The following is a 19,348-nucleotide window of genomic DNA, read 5'->3' as shown; positions in this document are numbered from 1 at the left end:
CTGACGTAGAATACTTACAATACCCTCCGTAATGGTGTGCATGCCTGGAACATCATGATCTTACATTACAACCTCGCTCTGTAGCACATGGGCTGATTGTTTTTCCTACCTTTACAAAGTCATTTGCAGATATTGTTCTCGCACATGGATGGAGACATTGCACTTAGAAAGGACAAACGGGGATAGATCTACCTGAGTACATACAGTCAGGAAAATTAGTATATGATGAGCTGCCGATTTTGCAAGTCCCCTTTGACTCAAACTATAATGTTTCCACCTTCATGCTTCATGGTTGGGACGGTTCTGTTCTTGGGGTTGTACTGATCCTTCTTCTTCCTCCAAAAACTTCTATTTTGGTCTCATCTGACCACCTCACCTTCTCCCATGCCTCCTCTGGATCATCCATGGTCATTGTGGGACTTCAAATGGGCCTGGACATGTGCTGGCGTGAGCATGGGGACCTTACATGCCCTGCAGGATTTAAATTGATGGCGGCATAGTGTGTTACTAACAGTAACTGTGGTACCAGCTCTATCCAGGTGATTGACCAGATCCTCCTGTGCAGTTGTGGGCTGATTCCTGACCTTTTTCATAATCATACTTAGCCCATGAGGTTAAATCTTGCATGGAGGCTCAAACTGAGAAACAATGACAGTCATCTTGTGTTTCTTCCATTGTGCCAACAGTTGTTGCCTTCTCACAAGGTTGCTTGCTTACTGTCCTGTAGCCCCTCCCAGCCTTGTGCAGGTCTACAATTTTGTCCATGGTGTCCTTAGACAGCTCTTTGGTCTTGCCCATGAGGAAGAAGTTGGAGTGTTATTGATTGAGTGTGTGGACAGGTGTTTTTTTTTTTGTACAAATAATGAGTTCAAACAGGTGCAATTAATGCAGGTAATGAGCGCAGAGTAGAAGGAGCTTCTTAAAGAACTAAAAGGTCTGTGAGAGGCAGAATTCTTGCTGGTTGGTACGTTTCTGGTACTGATGTTGGGCCTGCTGGTGGGTTCTGGTGTTTTGGGGGCTACTTGTCACTGTGGCCAGGAGTGGTAACCGGACCTTGGTTAGGACTAAGGTGAGGTGTGAGGTGTAGGTGCAAGTGTAGCGGTAGAGATGAGTCTAACTTTAAGCAACTTTCAAACTTTACTTAGAAAAGGTAAAAAATAGTCACAGACAGTGCTCAGGTACTTAGTGCAAAAAAAAATCAATAATACTGATCCAACAGGGAAGTAGGTGAGTTGATAAAAGAAGCAGTAAAAGATGTCAGGGACCCCGCAGTGTCGGGTTTCCGTCCTATTGGGGTAGTACGATTCCCAGGTCTCTGCTCTGGGTGGAGCTCACTTGTAGTGTCCTTCCTACAAAGCTGAGCATCTTGTCAGTAGAGAGCGGCTTGCTGTAACTTGTCTCTGGTTTCCCTAGGGGTCTAATATAGCAACCCATAGTGGTTGGATAGCTAGTGGCGACTACATATACATCCTGCCCGGCCTGTAGCCAGACACTAACTAACTGCTAACTGAAGGGAAGTAGTTACTATAAAGGGATGTGTTTGTATAGCTAGACCTTGTGTTAGCTGCAGCTGTGCTGTAAGAGTGTGACATCTAGTGGTTGGAGTAAGGAACAGCGGCCTCCTGTCCTAACCTGTGACACTAGAGTGAGACACTTTTAAAAAGGTGTAATAAACTAAAGGAAACCCCTAGTGGGATATTACAAGATGTCACATATGAAGGTCACCTGAAGCTGCATATAATCACTGGCTTCAGTAGTCATTTGCCATACATGCAACCCGAGACCACTGCTTGGCTGCAGTTTTATGTGATCGCTATGCACATGATATCATGGCAGAAAGCTCCAGAGCTCAGCCAGTAACATCAGTCACTGTAACATTAGGGTTGATCAAAGTTTTTCCTTTTTTTGGTCCCTTTTCTACATACAGTAAAGAGGACCCATTGCTATGATGGCTCTTGGGAGGTAAGGAGGTTCGGAGGTTTTCCTCAGCTCTGGAGAAATGTGACACATAGTAGTGATCACAGGAGCAGTCATTGCCCCCTTTTCAGGTCTGAGATGGTGGATACAGCAGATGGCAATGACATAGACTTGAAGTTTAGGAACCTTATATACAGAGTCCAGAGGGGGGTGAATCTGCTGCGCTTGTCAAGTGGCTGCTGACTGTGAGATCCTCATTCCAGATGACGTTATGTTCCGTTCCCTCCCATCTGGTACTATGATTAGTTCATTATCTAAGGGGAACTACCGGTGGTCTATTTATGGGCCGTACATTACAGCACCTTATATGTGAATCACTGGATTTATTTGGACTATAAGATCCGCTTTTTAGCATGAAAAAACTTGTTTTCAGCAATGTAAGCATCTGTAATATATTATAATTTGCTTTAGGATATCATCTTTTTCTGCAGGGCGCCTCTTCTTGTATCTGAGATGTGCCCCATCCGCCTGTATCCGCCCTTCGTCACCACAGAGGCCCAGCGGCTGCTCTCCTGCATTGAACTCCGAATGGGAGCACAGAACCTGGAGCAGGGATAAACACAGGTCCCACCTGCAGCCCACCCTCATTTCATGGCCTGTTTCATCCACCACCTCTTTACCTTCACCCTCCTTCTGCCACTACAGTGAACCAGCTGCTGATCTCTAACCTCTATCTTCAGTTCACATTTACTAATAACTCCTGAAGCCCATAGTTGTCAACTTCTGGCATATCAGTCATGTCATGTCAGCTTTGTGCGGCCGCTATTCATTGAATAGCGGCCACACAAAACTAACAGCTCACACAATGGAAAGCGCGGCTCTGAGCGCACTCTCCATTGTCGCCTATGGTGAATTAGGGATGCGGGGGCACACGGATGCGCCCGCATTCCAATTCAGCACTAATGAAGATCATCTGGCCGGTACTGCAGTACCAGCTGGGATGATGTCCACTAACACCGGTCACGGCCACACAAAAGATGGTGTTTCACGCAGTGTTAACCCGGCTTTAGGCTCAAATTTTTTTTTTTTTAAAAACTCACCTACTGGGATCCCAACTGCTGCTGTTCAGGTGTAAGGTCCCTGATACTACTTCCTGCTTTCCACTCAACAGGACGTGCCTGCTGCCTGCCCATCCAATCTGCCTGAAGGAGGTCACTGTGTGGCCAGTGATTGGCTAGTGAGGTGGGTACTTCCTGGAGTTCAGCCATCACCAGGCAGCTGGAATAGGAGCGTTGGGTATTGTCAGAAGTAATTTTTTATTTTTCTCAGCCTAGTCTGGCAACTGTTAAAAAGAATGAAAAGCTCACTCCTTTAAGGGAAGTTTTTTTTAATGATAAATTTTTCTATTTTCTAGTTTTTCCTAAACCTCGGACCTCGGTGTATTCTATAGTCAGCTATGTTTTACAATCGGTAAATGTAATTTTTCCATATAGCCGTTTCAGTTCTTGGCAAATATTGAAAACATACAATATGTACTCTCATGGCCGTGCAGATTTTCACATCTGCAGTCTTATAGAAAAGTACATTGCAAAATGAAAATTCTTCCCCTCCTAAACAGCTAGAGGCTAAGATGGTGGAGAATTCTATTAAGACTGGAGGGTAGAATTTAGGTTTTCTTCCGGATTTGGTGGGTGAGTCTCTGTATGTATTATAGTAGATCTATAGTCAGGCCATGTGTGAAGAGTCACTATCTCTCAGACTGTCATAGATGGATGCAACAGGAGTAAAGACCCATTAACACAGGACGATTATTATACGTGAGTGCCCACGGGCCTGTAGTGAGAAGGAGCATAGCACTGAATATCCTCACTTGCTTACAATGACACCGTGATAGTGTCCACCTGCATCCACCACAAGGGAAAACTAAGCCCCCTCATATACTGTATAGTAAGGCTATGTTCACACACCGTATCTTTTCTTAAAGTACGGCCATGGTTGCAATTGGCGACAACGGCCGTACTTTTTACAAATAGATACGTGTCCTGTTTCTTTATGGGATCCCGGATGGAGCGTATACACATAGTATTGCTCCGGCTGGGATCCCTTGTGGCGTCGCAAAGAACTGACATGTTAGTTTTCTGTGGCCGCTATTCAGTGAATATCGGCCGTAGAAAACCATGTAAGTGCACACGATAGAGCGAGTTGGCTGCAAGTTTCATAGTGTGCTGTAAGGAGTTCTGATGTGGGCACGCACGCATCAGAACACTGTGGCCCGAAAGATGATCCGGCTGGTACTGCACTACTGGCCGGGAGGATCTTTTCAGGGAACGGCCGATCTCTTACGCCATGTGAACATGTCCTAAGAGAACAAAATACTGGAGCAGAAAAACAGTGTAAGGCTATGTTCACACAACGTTTTTTCAGCTCTGTTTAAAATGACGTCCGTTATTTTGAGTCTAAAATAACGGACGATATTTAGCAGCCTGGCTTCCCCTTAGTGCAATGACTGGTGTTTGTACATTATTTTAGTTTGGGATTACTAATTGAACTTTGGGTGTGTCTTAATTGAAAAGTCCATTGAATATAATAGTAAAGATGAAGAAAGAACGGAGACAAAAGGAAAACTGTGTAAGAACTACTAATAAAAAATGTCCACTGTTTGCAAAAGACTCAAAAATAATGATTATGCTCATTATTTTGAAGTACTTGGCAAAAACGTCCGTTATTCAATACACTGTGTGCATTAGACGTCCGTCTTCTCATCGACTTAGTTTTTTTAAACGTGTTTTAAAAATGAAAATTCAATATTTTTGACGTTGTATGAACATAGCCTAATCCATTCAGGGACTGGGACCCTCCTGGGTTCTGATATGGCGTTCTATATTTTGTATGTCCGGAACTGATCAGGATTGCTATTGATTGTCAATATAAATGCAACATGTATCTCATTGCTCTATCTATCTATCTATCTATCTATCTCTATCTGTTTCGACAGACACAAATAATCAGGAAAAAAGAAGACATCTTGGTATTTTATTGCCATTGAATCTTTAGGCATTTCCACCGTATGTGAGATGTCTCCTTCTTCACCCTGGAAAAATTGTGAAATTGTAGTTTAAATATAAAAAAATGAATAATTTTTTTTATTAATCACTTTAACTCTATGTTCACACTACGTACATTTCAGGCAGTATTTGGTCCTCATGTCAGGTCCTCATAGCAACCAAAACCAGGAGTGGATTGAAAACACAGAAAGGCTCTGTTCACACAATGTTGAAATTGAGTGGATGGCCGCCATATAACGGTAAATAACTTCCATTATTTCAATATAACGGCCGTTGTTTTAAAATAACAGCAAATATTTGCCATTAAATGACGGCCATCCACTCAATTACAACATTATGTGAACATAGCCTTTCTGTGTTTTCAATCCACTCCTTGTTTTCGTTGCTATACAGCCTCAAAAATACAGCGGATTCTGCTAGAGGAATCCTAAAGAAGTCATTGGGGGCTTAAATTCTGCTTGTATTCCACTCAAATGCTGCTCCTATTCTGCCAGAGATGAATAGGTGAAGAATTTAAAGCAGAAAACCTTCCTATTTAATTACTCGCCTATTCCTCAGTGTGAACATAGGAGGCAGTATTATAGTAGTTATATTCTTGTATATAGGAGCAGTATTATAGTAGTTATGAACACGAACTGGAGAGAATGGAACCGCTGCACATCCCATCTATGGCTGATACTAATGCCGCTAGGCCTATATTAAAAATCAACACCAGAGTGTCTGTATATGAATTGATCAAGCCATATTGCCCCGTGTACCACCGCGCAGGTCCTCTGGTCCACACGGGTCCCTACGCTAACTCCACACCGTGTCGGTCAGCGACCGCCAACCCCGCAAAGCGTGCACGTGCAGGGAAGGGAGGCCATGGAACGGCCCTGCAACCCCAATGTCACAGGACCAGACCCAAAAAGCCCCACCAAAACCCAGCCAGCACCACCGGCGGGGAAGGCTGCCCCCAAACGACACAAGTATGGATATGGTATTACACTTACCATTGCTGCTCTCACAGAATGGGGGAGACATAGGATCCAGACATGTGAGCACAGGCATATCCTGCCAATTTTGGTCATGTGGGTCTTATAAAGGAGTGCGAGCTGTTCAGAGAGGGAGAATTGTAAAACACGAACTGGAGAGAATGGAACCGCTGCACATCCCATCTATGGCTGACACTAATGCCGCTAGGCCTATATTAAAAATCAACACCAGAGTGTCTGTATATGAATTGATCAAGCCATATTGCCCCGTGTACCACCGCGCAGGTCCTCTGGTCCACACGGGTCCCTACGCTAACTCCACACCGTGTCGGTTAGCGACCGCCAACCCCGCAAAGCGTGCACGTGCAGGGAAGGGAGGCCATGGAATGGCCCTGCAACCCCAATGTCACAGGACCAGACCCAAAAAGCCCCACCAAAACCCAGCCAGCACCACCGGCGGGGAAGGCTGCCCCCAAACGACACAAGTATGGATATGGTGTGCTGCTTGGGGGCGACCTTCTCCGCCGGCGGTGCTGGCCGGGTTCTGGTGTGGTGTTTTTGGGTCTGGTCCTGTGGCATGGGGGTCGCAGGGCCGTCCCATGGCCCCCGTTCCCTGGCTGTGCACGCCTGCGGGGTTGGTGGCCACTGACTGGCACGGTGTGGACTTAGTGTAGGGACCCATGTGTATCAGATACCGGCACGAGGTACATGGGGCAGTATGGCTTGATCAATTCATACACAAAATTCTGATGTGTTTTTTATTTAGCCAAGCGGCACTAGTATCAGCCATAGGTGTGAGGTGCAGCACTCTGTTTCTTCCCTGAACCGCATTATAGTAGTTATATTCTTGTATATAGGAGGCAGTATTATAGTAGTTATATTCTTGTATATATGAGCAGCATTATAGTAGTTATATTCTTGTATATAGGAGCAGCATTATAGTAGTTATATTCTTGTATATAGGAGGCAGTATTATAGTAGTTATATTCTTGTATATAAGAGCAGTATTATAGTAGTTATATTCTATAGGAGCAGTATTATAGTAGTTATATTCCTGTATATAGGGAGCAGTATTATAGTAGTTATACTCTTGTATATAGGAGCAGTATTATAGTAGTTATATTCTTGTATATCGGAACAGTATTATAGCAGTTATATTCTTGTATATAGGAGCAGTATTATAGTAGTTATATTCTATAGGAGCAGTATTATAGTAGTTATATTCTTGTATATAGGGGGCAGTATTATAGTAGTTATATTCTTGTATATAGGAGCAGTAATATAGTAGTTATATTGTTGTACATAGGAGGCAGTATTATAGTAGTTATTGTAAGGGTTGAGAGACAGCCAGCCCACACTGCATACAATATAGTCCCAGAAGTATAATGCCGGTGGCAACGGGGAACGACTCTTGTGAAGGCTACCGGGGTGCTAGATAGAAAGAACAGGAATGTAATATAAGTAGGAGAAATAGTCCAGCACTCACCAGGTAAAGTCTTCCAAAAGTTTATTGCGTGGAAACCATAGCAGGGAGGGGAAGTTGGATCAGTGCAGGTGCAGGCGCATCACCTGGGATAGCTATTTCGTGACTCCTCCCTTCGTCTAGCCAGGCCGATACGTCAAACCTGGGGAGGGTGTTTTATACACATAGTGAACAGTGGTCAAAAGTGAAATAAAATATGAACACCAGGGAATTATCAAGAATACAGGCATAAGATGGAGAATAGCAATATGTAAATAATTTAGTAACCGAAATGTCATAGAAATACACTCAAATCGTTACATTCATTAAGGCCTCCAGCTCCCGTAGCATTTAGCTTGGAGATCCACAGTGATTCCCTCTGCAACAGGAACTGGTGCTGCTCAACCCCTTCTGGGGCTTGGTTAACCCTTTCAAGGCCGAGAAAACGGAGGGCTCCTGTGTCGCCGCCATGAACAGTGTGAACAAGCTCAATAAGTCTCGGGACTCCTTTTCTAGATCTTATCGAGTAGCAATGTTCTTTATAGCGCGTCCACAGGGGTCTCTTCGTTTTTCCTATGTAAAAACGTTTGCACGTATATACCACCGCATATACTAAAAAGGATGTTTTGCAAGTAATTAGATCTCTGACTCTACAGTCTACCCCATTGAGATTGATGTAGGAAACATTCAGCATTTTGTTGCAATAGTTACATTGGCCGCACCGCCTGTTGCCAGTAATGGGTGCTTTACTAAGCCATGTACTAGCGGGGTCGCTGCGATTAGTAGTACTAAGCGCGTCCCCTATTGTACTATTTTTGCGGAATGTTATCACTGGGTGCTGGAGTGCATATGTATCCAGATCTGGATCTTGCTGCAATAAATGCCAATATTTTTTAATAGCTTTTTTTATAGCTTCGTTCTGTAAGGAATTTTGGAAGGCAAAGGAAAAAACGGGTGACTTTGTATGTTTGTCATTTTTACCATATATAAGTTGTTTCCTATCTAGACTTCGGGCTCGTTTGTAGGCTGTTTGTATGAGCGATCTAGGGTAGGCTCGGGCAATCAGTCTTTCTTCTAACTCTTTTGCCTGTGTATGGAAGGAGCCATCAGTGTTGTTCACACGCCGTAAACGGACCATTTGGCTGTATGGGATGGCTTCACGGACATGTGCGGGGTGGGAGCTCGTGTAATGCAACAAGGAATTACAAGCTGTGGGCTTTCTGAACACAGACGTGGAGAAGGTGCCATCCATGATGTCGACCTGGACATCTAGGAACTCAATAGATGTACCGCCTATTTTGTAAGTGAAGAACATATTTACATTGTTGCTCTGATTTAGATAGTCAACAAAGCTTGTGAACTCCGTCTCTGATCCGCTCCAGACTATGAAAACGTCATCAACAAAGCGGAGGTAGGTGACTAACCTGTTAATGAAAGGGTTACGTGTAGAGAAAACAATGTCACTGTGGATCTCCAAGCTAAATGCTACGGGAGCTGGAGGCATTAATGAACGCAACGATTTGAGTGTATTTCTATGACATTTCGGTTACTAAATTATTTACATATTGCTATTCTCCATCTTATGCCTGTATTCTCGATAATTCCCTGGTGTTCATATTTTATTTCACTTTTGACCACTGTTCACTATGTGTATAAAACACCCTCCCCAGGTGTGACGTATCGGCCTGGCTAGACGAAGGGAGGAGTCCCGAAATAGCTATCCCAGGTGATGCGCCTGCACCTGCACTGATCCACCTTCCCCTCCCTGCTATGGTTTCCATGCAATAAACTTTTGGAAGACTTTACCTGGTGAGTGCTGGACTATTTCTCCTACTTATATTATAGTAGTTATATTCTTGTATATAGGAGCAGTATTATAGTAGTTATATTCTTGTATATAGGGAGCAGTATTATAGTAGTTATATTTTTGTATATAGGAGCAGTATTATATTAGTTATATTCTTGTATATAGGAGGCAGTATTATAGTAGTTATATTCTTGTATATTGGAGCAGTATTATAGTAGTTATATTGTTGTACATAGGGCAGTATTATAGTAGTTATATTCTTGTAAATAGGAGCAGTATTATAGTAGTTATATTCTTGTATATAGGAGCAGTATTATAGTAGTTATATTCTTGTATATAGCAGGTAGTATTGTAGTAGTTATATTCCTGTATATAGGAGCAGTATTATAGTAGTTATATTCTTGTATATAGGAGCAGTATTATAGTAGTTATATTCTTGTATATAGGAGCAGTATTATAGTAGTGATATTCTTGTATATAGGGAGCAGTATTATAGTAGTTATATTCTTGTATATAGCAGCAGTATTATAGTAGTTATGGTGTATAAAATAAAAAATAAGTCCAAGCACTCACCGGATGAAGGGATCTCTTTGTGCGTTTATTCAGGCATCACAGGGAGGGAGCGGTGGCAAGGGTGCGGGAGCGTGTAGCAGACAACTGTTTCGCGCCTCAGCGCTTTGTCAAGTCTTACATCACTACCGGGGGAGGGTAGTTTAAATAGGTTACATCATGCATGTGCAAATAGTATTCAAAATAGGTGAAAACAAAAAATGTGTTACATACAAGTACAAATTATCTCACAAGAAAACACTCCAATCATTCCTCTCATTGAGGCCATTGGGACCGGTCGCATCTAGAGTGGCAATCCATGTTGCCTCTCTCCTGAGGAGGTACTGATGTCTGTCTCCTCCCCTATCAGGTTGATCCACCTTCTCTAAGCCCAGAAAACGCAGGGAGCTGGTGTCACCTTTGTGGACAGAATTCACATGCTCTATAAGGCGGGGAACGCCTTTCCCAGTCCTAACTGAATAGGCATGCTCTTTGTACCTGGTCCACATTGGGCGTTTAGTTTTGCCAATGTAGAAGCGGTGACACGAGCATACAAGCGCATAGACAGTGTAGGGGGTTCTACAGGTGATGAGGACAAAAAAACAGCAGAGAAGTTACTCCCCCCGACACCCCGAGCGCCCAGGTGGTATTTCTTACCAAAAGTCCACAAAAATCTGGACAAACCACCTGGGCGCCCAATCGTGTCCGCCATCGGGTCCCCTACCGAATTCCTGTCCCAATACCTGGACTGGTCTCTTAGACCCCTCCTAGCCGAAGTACTTGGCTATTTAAAAGATTCCGGAGATTTCATAAACATGCTGGACTCAGTGCACTTCTCTGATGACTGTATCCTGGCCTCAGTCGATGTGGAAAGCCTCTACACCCGCATCCCTCATGATGCGGGTGTAGAGGCGATCGATTGGTTCCTATCTAGGACAGACCAGTCTCAAGCCTATAGAAATTTTGTGAAAGAAGGACTTTACTTTATTTTGCGTAACAATGTCTTTATGTTTGAGGACCAATGGTACGGGCAGGAGATCGGTACTGCTATGGGCACGCCGGTCTCCTGCACGTACGCAAACCTCTTTTTGGCCAAGCTGGAAAATGACTATGTATTTAACACTCGCAACCCACACATCGGAAGCATCAGGGCGTATTTTCGTTATGTGGATGATGTCTTCGTTGTGTGGGTTGGAGAAGAAAGTAAATTTATTGATTTTGTCACCTACCTTAATGAAGTGAATAGTGTGAACATGGTCTTCACATATAAGATAGGGAACCGATCCCTTGAGTTTCTGGACGTCCAGGTGGACGTAGTGGATAACACACTGCACACCTCTGTGTTTAGAAAAGAAACCGCATGCAATTCCATCTTGCACTACTCTAGCTCTCACCCCACACGCATTAAAGACTCCATTCCATTCAGCCAGCTAGTGAGGCTTAAACGTATCAATAGCAATGATCAATCATTTGCTGTACAGGCTGCAGATATGGAAAGAAGACTCTCAGCAAGGGGATATCCAGAACAGGTTATTAGTGAAGCTAGAACCAGGGCCAATATGCTGAACAGATCAGACCTACTGAGATCCAAGACCACACAACAGAAAGGGTTAAATAGGTTTTCTTTTGTTTTTCAAAATTCACCGCTGAATCAGTGTATCACTAAAGCCATCTGGAAACATTGGCCCATCCTGGAACAGGACGATGACCTGAAGGAGATTGCAGCTCAGGGACCCCTCATCACATACCGCAAAAACCGCACCATTGGAGATAAGCTCAATGTGAATACGTGCAAAAAGAAAAAAGCGGCAGATGAGTGGTTCACCAGAGCTCCTCTGACAGGAAATAAAAGATGTGGTAGCTGTAAGTACTGCCCGCAGCTTATTCCTACTGCTTATATTAACCTGAATGGAGTAGACTGCTATATCGATAGCCTCATCACCTGTAGAACCCCCTACACTGTCTATGCGCTTGTATGCTCGTGTCACCGCTTCTACATTGGCAAAACTAAACGCCCAATGTGGACCAGGTACAAAGAGCATGCCTATTCAGTTAGGACTGGGAAAGGCGTTCCCCGCCTTATAGAGCATGTGAATTCTGTCCACAAAGGTGACACCAGCTCCCTGCGTTTTCTGGACTTAGAGAAGGTGGATCAACCTGATAGGGGAGGAGACAGACATCAGTACCTCCTCAGGAGACAGGCAACATGGATTGCCACTCTAGATGCGACCGGTCCCAATGGCCTCAATGAGAGGAATGATTGGAGTGTTTTCTTGTGAGATAATTTGTACTTGTATGTAACACATTTTTTGTTTTCACCTATTTTGAATACTATTTGCATATGCATGATGTAACCTATTTAAACTACCCTCCCCCGGTAGTGATGTAAGACTTGACAAAGCGCTGAGGCGCGAAACAGTTGTCTGCTACACGCTCCCGCACCCTTGCCACCGCTCCCTCCCTGTGATGTCTGAATAAACGCACAAAGAGATCCCTTCATCCGGTGAGTGCTTGGACTTATTTTCTATTTTATACACCGTACTGCCCTTGTCTCTGTTCGAGCACCGCGGCTACTTACCAGTGCAGTTTATTAGCCCTTAATCCGACTCCAGCGCACAGCTACTGATTGAGCAGTATTCAGACAGTGCCGGCACCTGTATCTTCCTCAAGCATTATAGTAGTTATATTCTTGTATATTGGAGCAGTATTATAGTAGTTATATTGTTGTACATAGGAGCAGTATTATAGTAGTAATATTCTTGTATATAGGAGCATTATTATAGTAGTTATATTCTTGTATATAGGAGCAGTATTATAGTAGTCATATTCTTGTATATAGGAGCAATATTATAGTAGTTATAGTCTTGTATATAGGGGGCAGTATTATAGTAGTTATATTCTTGTATATAGGGGGCAGTATTATAGTAGTTATATTCTTGTATATAGGAGCATTATTATAGTAGTTATATTCTTGTATATAGGAGCAGTATTATAGTAGTTATATTCTTGTATATAGGAGCAGTATTATAGTTATATTCTTGTATATAGGAGGCAGTATTATAGTAGTTATATTCTTGTATATTGGAGCAGTATTATAGTAGTTATATTGTTGTACATAGGGCAGTATTATATTAATTATTTCTTTGTAATAAGTGTTCGTAGAGTAGACACTTTCTGTTCATTTTGTCAGTAACTGAATGGCCATTGTTATAAAATTGCCTGTCAAAAATTGACAAGCAGTTCACTGAGCTGGACCAGATGATTTGTCAGTTCCCTTCCCTCACTCTTATTGACAGCTCATACAAAGCAAGAGACAAGATGACTATTAACAATGTAGAACGCTACTTCGAGGGTAAAGAACACAAGAAATCCATTCCTCTGGCATTTGTTCTAGTTTTCACATCCTTGTGACATTGTTATCTGCGTCCTTCATTATTTCTTTAGATTTGGCTGGTATGTTGCTCCCTGAAGTATTTTGTCTTTGGTAACCTTTATAGCAATCTGTATTTCTCATTCCTATTTGAGAAATCCAGATGCATTCGAATTACCATATTTCTAGCTGACATTTCCTTTGCCATAGACGCAGTTTTTCCAGTTCCAGCTAGACGTCAAATGTTCTTTTGTTATCATTGTTAACCTGATAAGGTCTTACTGAGCTCTCACTCTTAAAGGGGTTATCAGCTTTACACATTTTAGGTGAAGAGGATCCCTAGTTCTAGAGGCGACAGAACTCCTTTCTCCTTCTCTGGTATATCTAACATATCCATATATTCCACAAACCGTCCATTGATTTCAATAGGCTCCCTGTGATGCTTAAATACTCCTGTGGAGGCGCTGCAGGAAAATTGAACAGTAAGATTCTTCTATAAGTTACAGCTTGTGGGACATCCGATAATACACTTATTATTAGTTGACCTTTCTAACAAAAGGATTCTCCATAGAGGACACCAACAGCAATCGCTCATCGGACTCACAAGACCATATAAAAGCTCCACCAGTAGGACTGCATTGTGTAGCTCTCTATGTGCACTCGAATGCATCCATGAATATAACTAGTAGTTACCTTGAGGCGTATAGAAACAATCACACTCTCATGGAAGGAAACAGAGAACAGACATGTCATATGACAAAGGAACTATGCTCACAAATGTGTCCCATACAAAGCACAGGGTCTGGAGATGTTCACTGTGCCTATGTCCATGAGGCTTGCCGTAAAGCACGTCACTAAATGCTGTTAAAACAGCTCATCTTGCCTCCATAAAATGAAAGCTGGGATCTGATTGGTTGCTGTTGGTTCAATTATTGCTGGCCATATAAGGGTCCATTTACACAGAAAGATTATCTGACAGATTATCTGCCAAAGATTTGAAGCCAAAGCCAGGAATGGATTTGAAAAGAGGAGAAAGCTTTCTTTTATGACCTGATCTCTGTTTATAGTCCATTCCTGGCTTTGGCTTCAAATCTTTGGCAGATAATCTTTCTATGTAAATGGACCCTTACACAGGGCAATATTGGCCAGTAATTGCTCACCGTTATAGGGTCCTAACACATTGATGCATAGACCTCTAGTAATGTTGGGTTAGTCCTTTACGTAATAAAAATACAACTGCAATCCACCCACCTGTGCAGTACACACTCACGTCCTCCTCATGGGTGCAGTCATGGTAGGACCACATGCGATGCTTGCACTTTTCCAGTGATGCTTCATCTCCATTGCACTCGACATCATCCAACCAGATTTTTCCACGAGACTGACCGAACCTCTTCCTCCCCCTCATGCGCGGCTGGCAGGATCCACATTCCATCTGTCTGCATGTAACATTGGCGTCCCTGTCATCCCAGTGGTCATCACACACACTGCCCCACTGCCCATCATGATAGACCTCCAGCCTCCCCATGCATCTGCTCGGCCCATCCACAAGTCTGACCTGAAAAGGTTCTAGTGGTAAGAAAACAGATATTGTTAATGAATAAAATTCATTCATGTCATATGGAAATTCGTCTTTCTATTTGTCTATGGAAATTTGTCTGTCTATTTAAATCTAAATCTAAATCTATCTATCTATCTATCTATCTATCTATCTATCTATCTATCTATCTATGTATCTATATATTATCTATCTATCTATCTATCTATCTATCTATCTATCTATCTATCTATCTATCTATGTCTATGTCTTAGCATTCATTATACAATGCACTATTATACAGAATAATCCCATACCTCTGCAGGTCACCCAGACGTCACTCCGGTGGAGACATTTGTGTTTCCTTACAGGGGACATCGGACACTCAGACAGAGACTTCTCCTCTCCGCTGCATTTCACCTCATTCATCCAGACGTTGCTGGCTCCTTTTTTTAGTGGACCGCAAGGCATAGCAGCTTTCGGAGACCCACATTTCAGCTGTTTGCACACCACCATAGAGTTGAATCCCTTCCAGTTGTAATCACACACGGTCGCCCATTCACCATCATGTTCCACTTCCAGCCTCCCATTACAGCGATTGGTCCCACTGACCAGCTTGACTTTCATGAGTTCTTCTGTAATACATAATGGGGTATACTGCAGGAGTCGTTCTATGATGAGTACACATATCGCTCATCCAACAGAGAGGTTGTCTGGGGAGCAAAAAAGTTGTTGCCTTTCTGCCCCCCGAGTCCCCGACACTCCACTTCTGCCCTTGGCTCATCTCAGAAGTGTACCTTCTAAGACAGTCATGTAAAACTCTGGCCCATGGGCCAAATCTGGCCCGTGGTGCCATTATTTTTGGCCCACCAGGCAATTCAGAGTTTCAATTACATTTAGCCCGCCATGGCTACAATATAAGAGACTACTGGGGAGGGCTGGCTACTATTTGAGACTACTGGGGAGGGCTGGCTACTATATAACAGACTATGGGGGAGGGCTGGCTACTATATAAGACTATAGGGGAGGGCTAGCTATTATATGAGACTATTGGGGAGGGCTGGTTACTCTTTAAGAGACTATGGGGGAGGGCTGGCTACTATATGAGAGACTATGGGGGGGCTGGCTACTATATAAGAGACTATGGGGGGGCTGGCTACTATATAAGAGACTATGAGGGAGGGCTGGCTACTATATAAGGGACTATGGGGAGGGCTGGCTACTATATAAGGGACTATAGGGGAGGGCTGGCTACTATATAAGAGACTATGGGGGAGGTCTGGCTACTATATAAGGGACTATGGGGGAGGGCTGGCTACTATATAAGGGACTATGGGGGGGGGGGCTGGCTACTATATAAGAGACTATGGAGTCGGGCTGGCTACTATATAAGAGACTATGGAGTCGGGCTGGCTACTATATAAGAAACTATGGGGGAGGGCTGGCTACTATATAAGAGACTATGGGGAGGGCTGGCTACTATATAAGAGACTATGGGGGAGGGCTGGCTACTATATAAGAGACTATGGGGGAGGGCTGGCTACTATATAAGAGACTATGGAGAAGGGGCTGGCTACTATATGAGACTATTGGGAGGGCTGGCTAATATGTGCACAGCCCTGGGAAACATACACCATGGACAGTGCCAGTAATGCCGCATGCTGCTCTGACAGTGCCATGAACACCGCACACCACTGACAGTACCAGGACCGCCGTTTTCACGCTTCAATAATTATCAAGGTTGGCCCGCGAATTTGTTGAATTTTTTATTTTTGGCCCCCTGTGTATTTGAGTTTGACACGCCTGTTCTAAGACAAGAAGAGATGATTACAAGGTCAAACCATGGCTGCACAGTGTCTAATAGTGTTGGGCAACATGGTTTCGCCCTCAGGCAATGATCGGGACTTCATACCTGCCCCACTACTTTCACTTCTAAAATGTGCCGAGAGTGAAAGTGGTGTACTGGAGAGAAAAACACATTATACATTTTCTGTTCCCTGGACAATCCCTTTAAGGTGCCCATGCACACAAGTGCAAAGTCAGCAGAACCTGGCACCTAAAGTCATTGTTAGAATTGTAATTGTTGGGGATGTAGATTAAAGTGGTTGTGTCATGAAGCAAAGAAGGTATAATCAGATGTATACCATTTACATATACGTAAAGGAGAACAAATAGGCTTTTAGTAAAGTAGCTTAAATCTCTGTAACATTTTTCTTCTCTATGTATCTGGTCACTTCCTGGTTTCCTCTGAACTGTGACCCTGCGGTTGCTATGCAACAGTGCAGACACCTTCCCACAATCCCCTTTTCTTGGATATGAAGTGAAAACCAACTGGCAGTACTAATCAGACAGATCATGTGACTGTGATTATACTGAGCATGAGTGACTCAGACCAGTGAATGCCTTGCAGGCCTTAAAGGGGTATTCTGCTAAAAAATAACTTTTGATGTTGCTTTGTTCTGAGCTGCTGTTTTCTAATTAAAGTACAAAAATCTGTGTGTGAGCTTTTCTCTCCGTCTCCCTCTCCTCCCCCCTCCCTTCCAAGACGGCTGATGTAAACAAGTCCCTATCTGCAACATTGTAGCTTCTTTGTAATGTGGTGAGGGTGAATCACAGTGAGGTTCTCAGCAACCCACCCAGCATTACAAAGAAGCTGATGACAGCTGATGTTGCAGATAAAGCCTGCCAGGGACTTGTTTACATCATTTGTCTCAGAAGGGAAGGGGGAAGGAGGGGGAGACAGAGAGAAAATCTCACACACAGATTTTTGTGTTTTCAGTAGAAATCAGACGCTGAGAACTTGGGGAAGGAGACTGAATTGATAATAACAAGTATTGAGGGAACTGTAAGTCTCACCATGAGCAGCAACATATGAAAAGTTACGTATGAGGGGAATACCCCTTTAACCAAGGGCAGCAGTTTATGAAACAAAGCAGCACATAGGGGGTTATTGGGTCTACTTCTCAAAAAATTATAAATTATAAGAAATGCTTGAAAATTTGAAATAGGATAATTCAAAGACGTCCAAAAATAATTTTCATGATCTTAATTTTGACGTCTGCATAAACAACATCCATTATCTAATACACTGTGTGCATTAGGCGTCCGTCATTCCATTGACTTTAGTGCATTTCATTGAGGTCAATTAAAATGTGGCAATAACGGACGTCTTTTTAAAAAAGAAAAAGCAGCCGCCTTTTCTCTTTTTTTTTTAACTTAGTGTGAACATAACCATACACAGACATAAAACACTGACCTGAGAGGGCAAACCCCAAGAGGGAGGCTGAAAAACAGGAAAAAAATTACTCAGGACCACAAACATTTAATAGACACAGTAAAGACAAATCTATACAAAACAATGGCTTATACCCTTGATAGGGAACATCTGAACTCTAGAAGTGCTAGTGTGGCGCCCTACTCACTAAGTATCATGGGTTCGGATTCATAGATAGATTTTGACCACTTAATCCATCTAGTCCCCAGTTATTATTTAATATTTATTTTTACTATATTATATAGACATATTAGACATATACATTCAGCTCCTGAGCTGCTGGACAGGAAGCTGAATTGCAGTTACCCAGCACGGCCACTACACAACATATGGCGCTGTCTACTCAAATCTCTTTTACTGTATATATGGGTAATGGACCCTCATCAATTAGACTGACTGCCTATGCTGAGGGTAGTTCATCAACAAAGTTCTGGAAAGTTCCTTTCATATGATCAGAGAGGCTCCTAAAAGCAGGGACATGTTATATTCCTCTCTGCTTTGCTACATAACCACAAGCAATTTTAGCTAGTACCTGATAACTGCATAAGGTTTTTAAAGGTGACTTTATATCAATGATCTATGACCTGTGGCTTTCTGGACATTGCACAACTACAACTCCCAGCATGCTCTGATCTGTTTTGCAACAGCTGGAGGTTGAAGATCATTGGTATAAAGTCACCTTTAAAAACTTATAAATTTTCGAATCTCCATAATAAAAATCTCCATAGTTATGGTAGACACTCACCCGCCAGCATCAGCCCCGCACTCTTCATGGTTCCGGAAGGAATATAATAAGAACTATATCTATTACATGAAGTAAAACTATATATAATGAGGATATCCGCAGCCTCAGCACATTTACTGCTGAACTCAGAGCATAGAAACCCAATGATATAGCGATTCTGCTGCCAATAAATGTCATAAATATAAATATATATATATACTGGTAAACATGTATGGTGCCAACTTATTCGGAAAACCATGACATTTGCACTGTAAGCCTATGTTCCCATGATGTTTTTCTTGTCCATTTATCATTTTTTAAAATGACATCTGCCATTTTGAGTTCAAAATGACATCCATTATTTTAAGGTTTGGCCGCCCGTTAGTGCAATGATGGCTGTTGGCACATTATTTTAGTTTGGGTGGTTAGCCCTTTGGGTATGTCTTTAAAGGGGTTGTTCACCAAATGGGGGACTGCTCCCTGTGGTGCAGTCTGGGAGAATGACATTGACAGACAGAGGAGCAAATTGCTCATCACGCAGAGGGGTACTTGTTGTTCTTTTTAATGTTGTGGTGCTGTGACCAGTCACCTGTTAAGTTAGTGATGCCACTTCTATGGTGGTTGGTCGGTGGTATATAGCTCAGCCAGTTATAGTTCTGTCGTGACACC

At 42.9% G+C, this 19,348-nt stretch overlaps 1 protein-coding gene across 1 annotated transcript; it reads right to left on the bottom strand.

Moving 5' to 3' along the window:
* Positions 1 to 4,936: 4,936 nt before the first annotated feature.
* Positions 4,937 to 18,767, bottom strand: LOC138786304 (CD5 antigen-like). The gene is made up of 5 exons (XM_069963201.1): positions 18,701 to 18,767; positions 17,938 to 17,964; positions 14,999 to 15,316; positions 14,396 to 14,713; positions 4,937 to 5,008 (listed from the first exon to the last, which is right to left on the bottom strand). The coding sequence occupies exons 1-5, from the start codon at positions 18,726 to 18,728 to the stop codon at positions 5,004 to 5,006; spliced, it is 696 nt and encodes a 231-aa protein (XP_069819302.1). The 5' UTR covers positions 18,729 to 18,767; the 3' UTR covers positions 4,937 to 5,003.
* Between the last annotated feature and the right edge of the window lie 581 nt (positions 18,768 to 19,348).

This window comes from Dendropsophus ebraccatus, chromosome 3 (assembly GCF_027789765.1).
Source record: "Dendropsophus ebraccatus isolate aDenEbr1 chromosome 3, aDenEbr1.pat, whole genome shotgun sequence".
In the NCBI taxonomy this organism is placed as follows: domain Eukaryota; kingdom Metazoa; phylum Chordata; class Amphibia; order Anura; family Hylidae; genus Dendropsophus; species Dendropsophus ebraccatus.
Note: the sequence above shows the minus strand (reverse complement) of the source record. Positions and strands in the feature narration are given on the sequence as shown.

What these genes read in the sequence shown, in the direction of transcription:
- LOC138786304 (XM_069963201.1), bottom strand. Translation starts at nt 18,728, where the DNA reads ATGAAGAGTGCGGGGCTGATGCTGGCGG. An exon ending in TGCGGGGCTGATGCTGGCGG is followed by an intron (nt 17,965 to 18,700) that starts GTGAGTGTCTAC and finishes CCTGTTTTTCAG; the next exon opens with CCTCCCTCTTGGGGTTTGCC. An exon ending in CGTCTGGGTGACCTGCAGAG is followed by an intron (nt 14,714 to 14,998) that starts GTATGGGATTAT and finishes TCTTACCACTAG; the next exon opens with AACCTTTTCAGGTCAGACTT.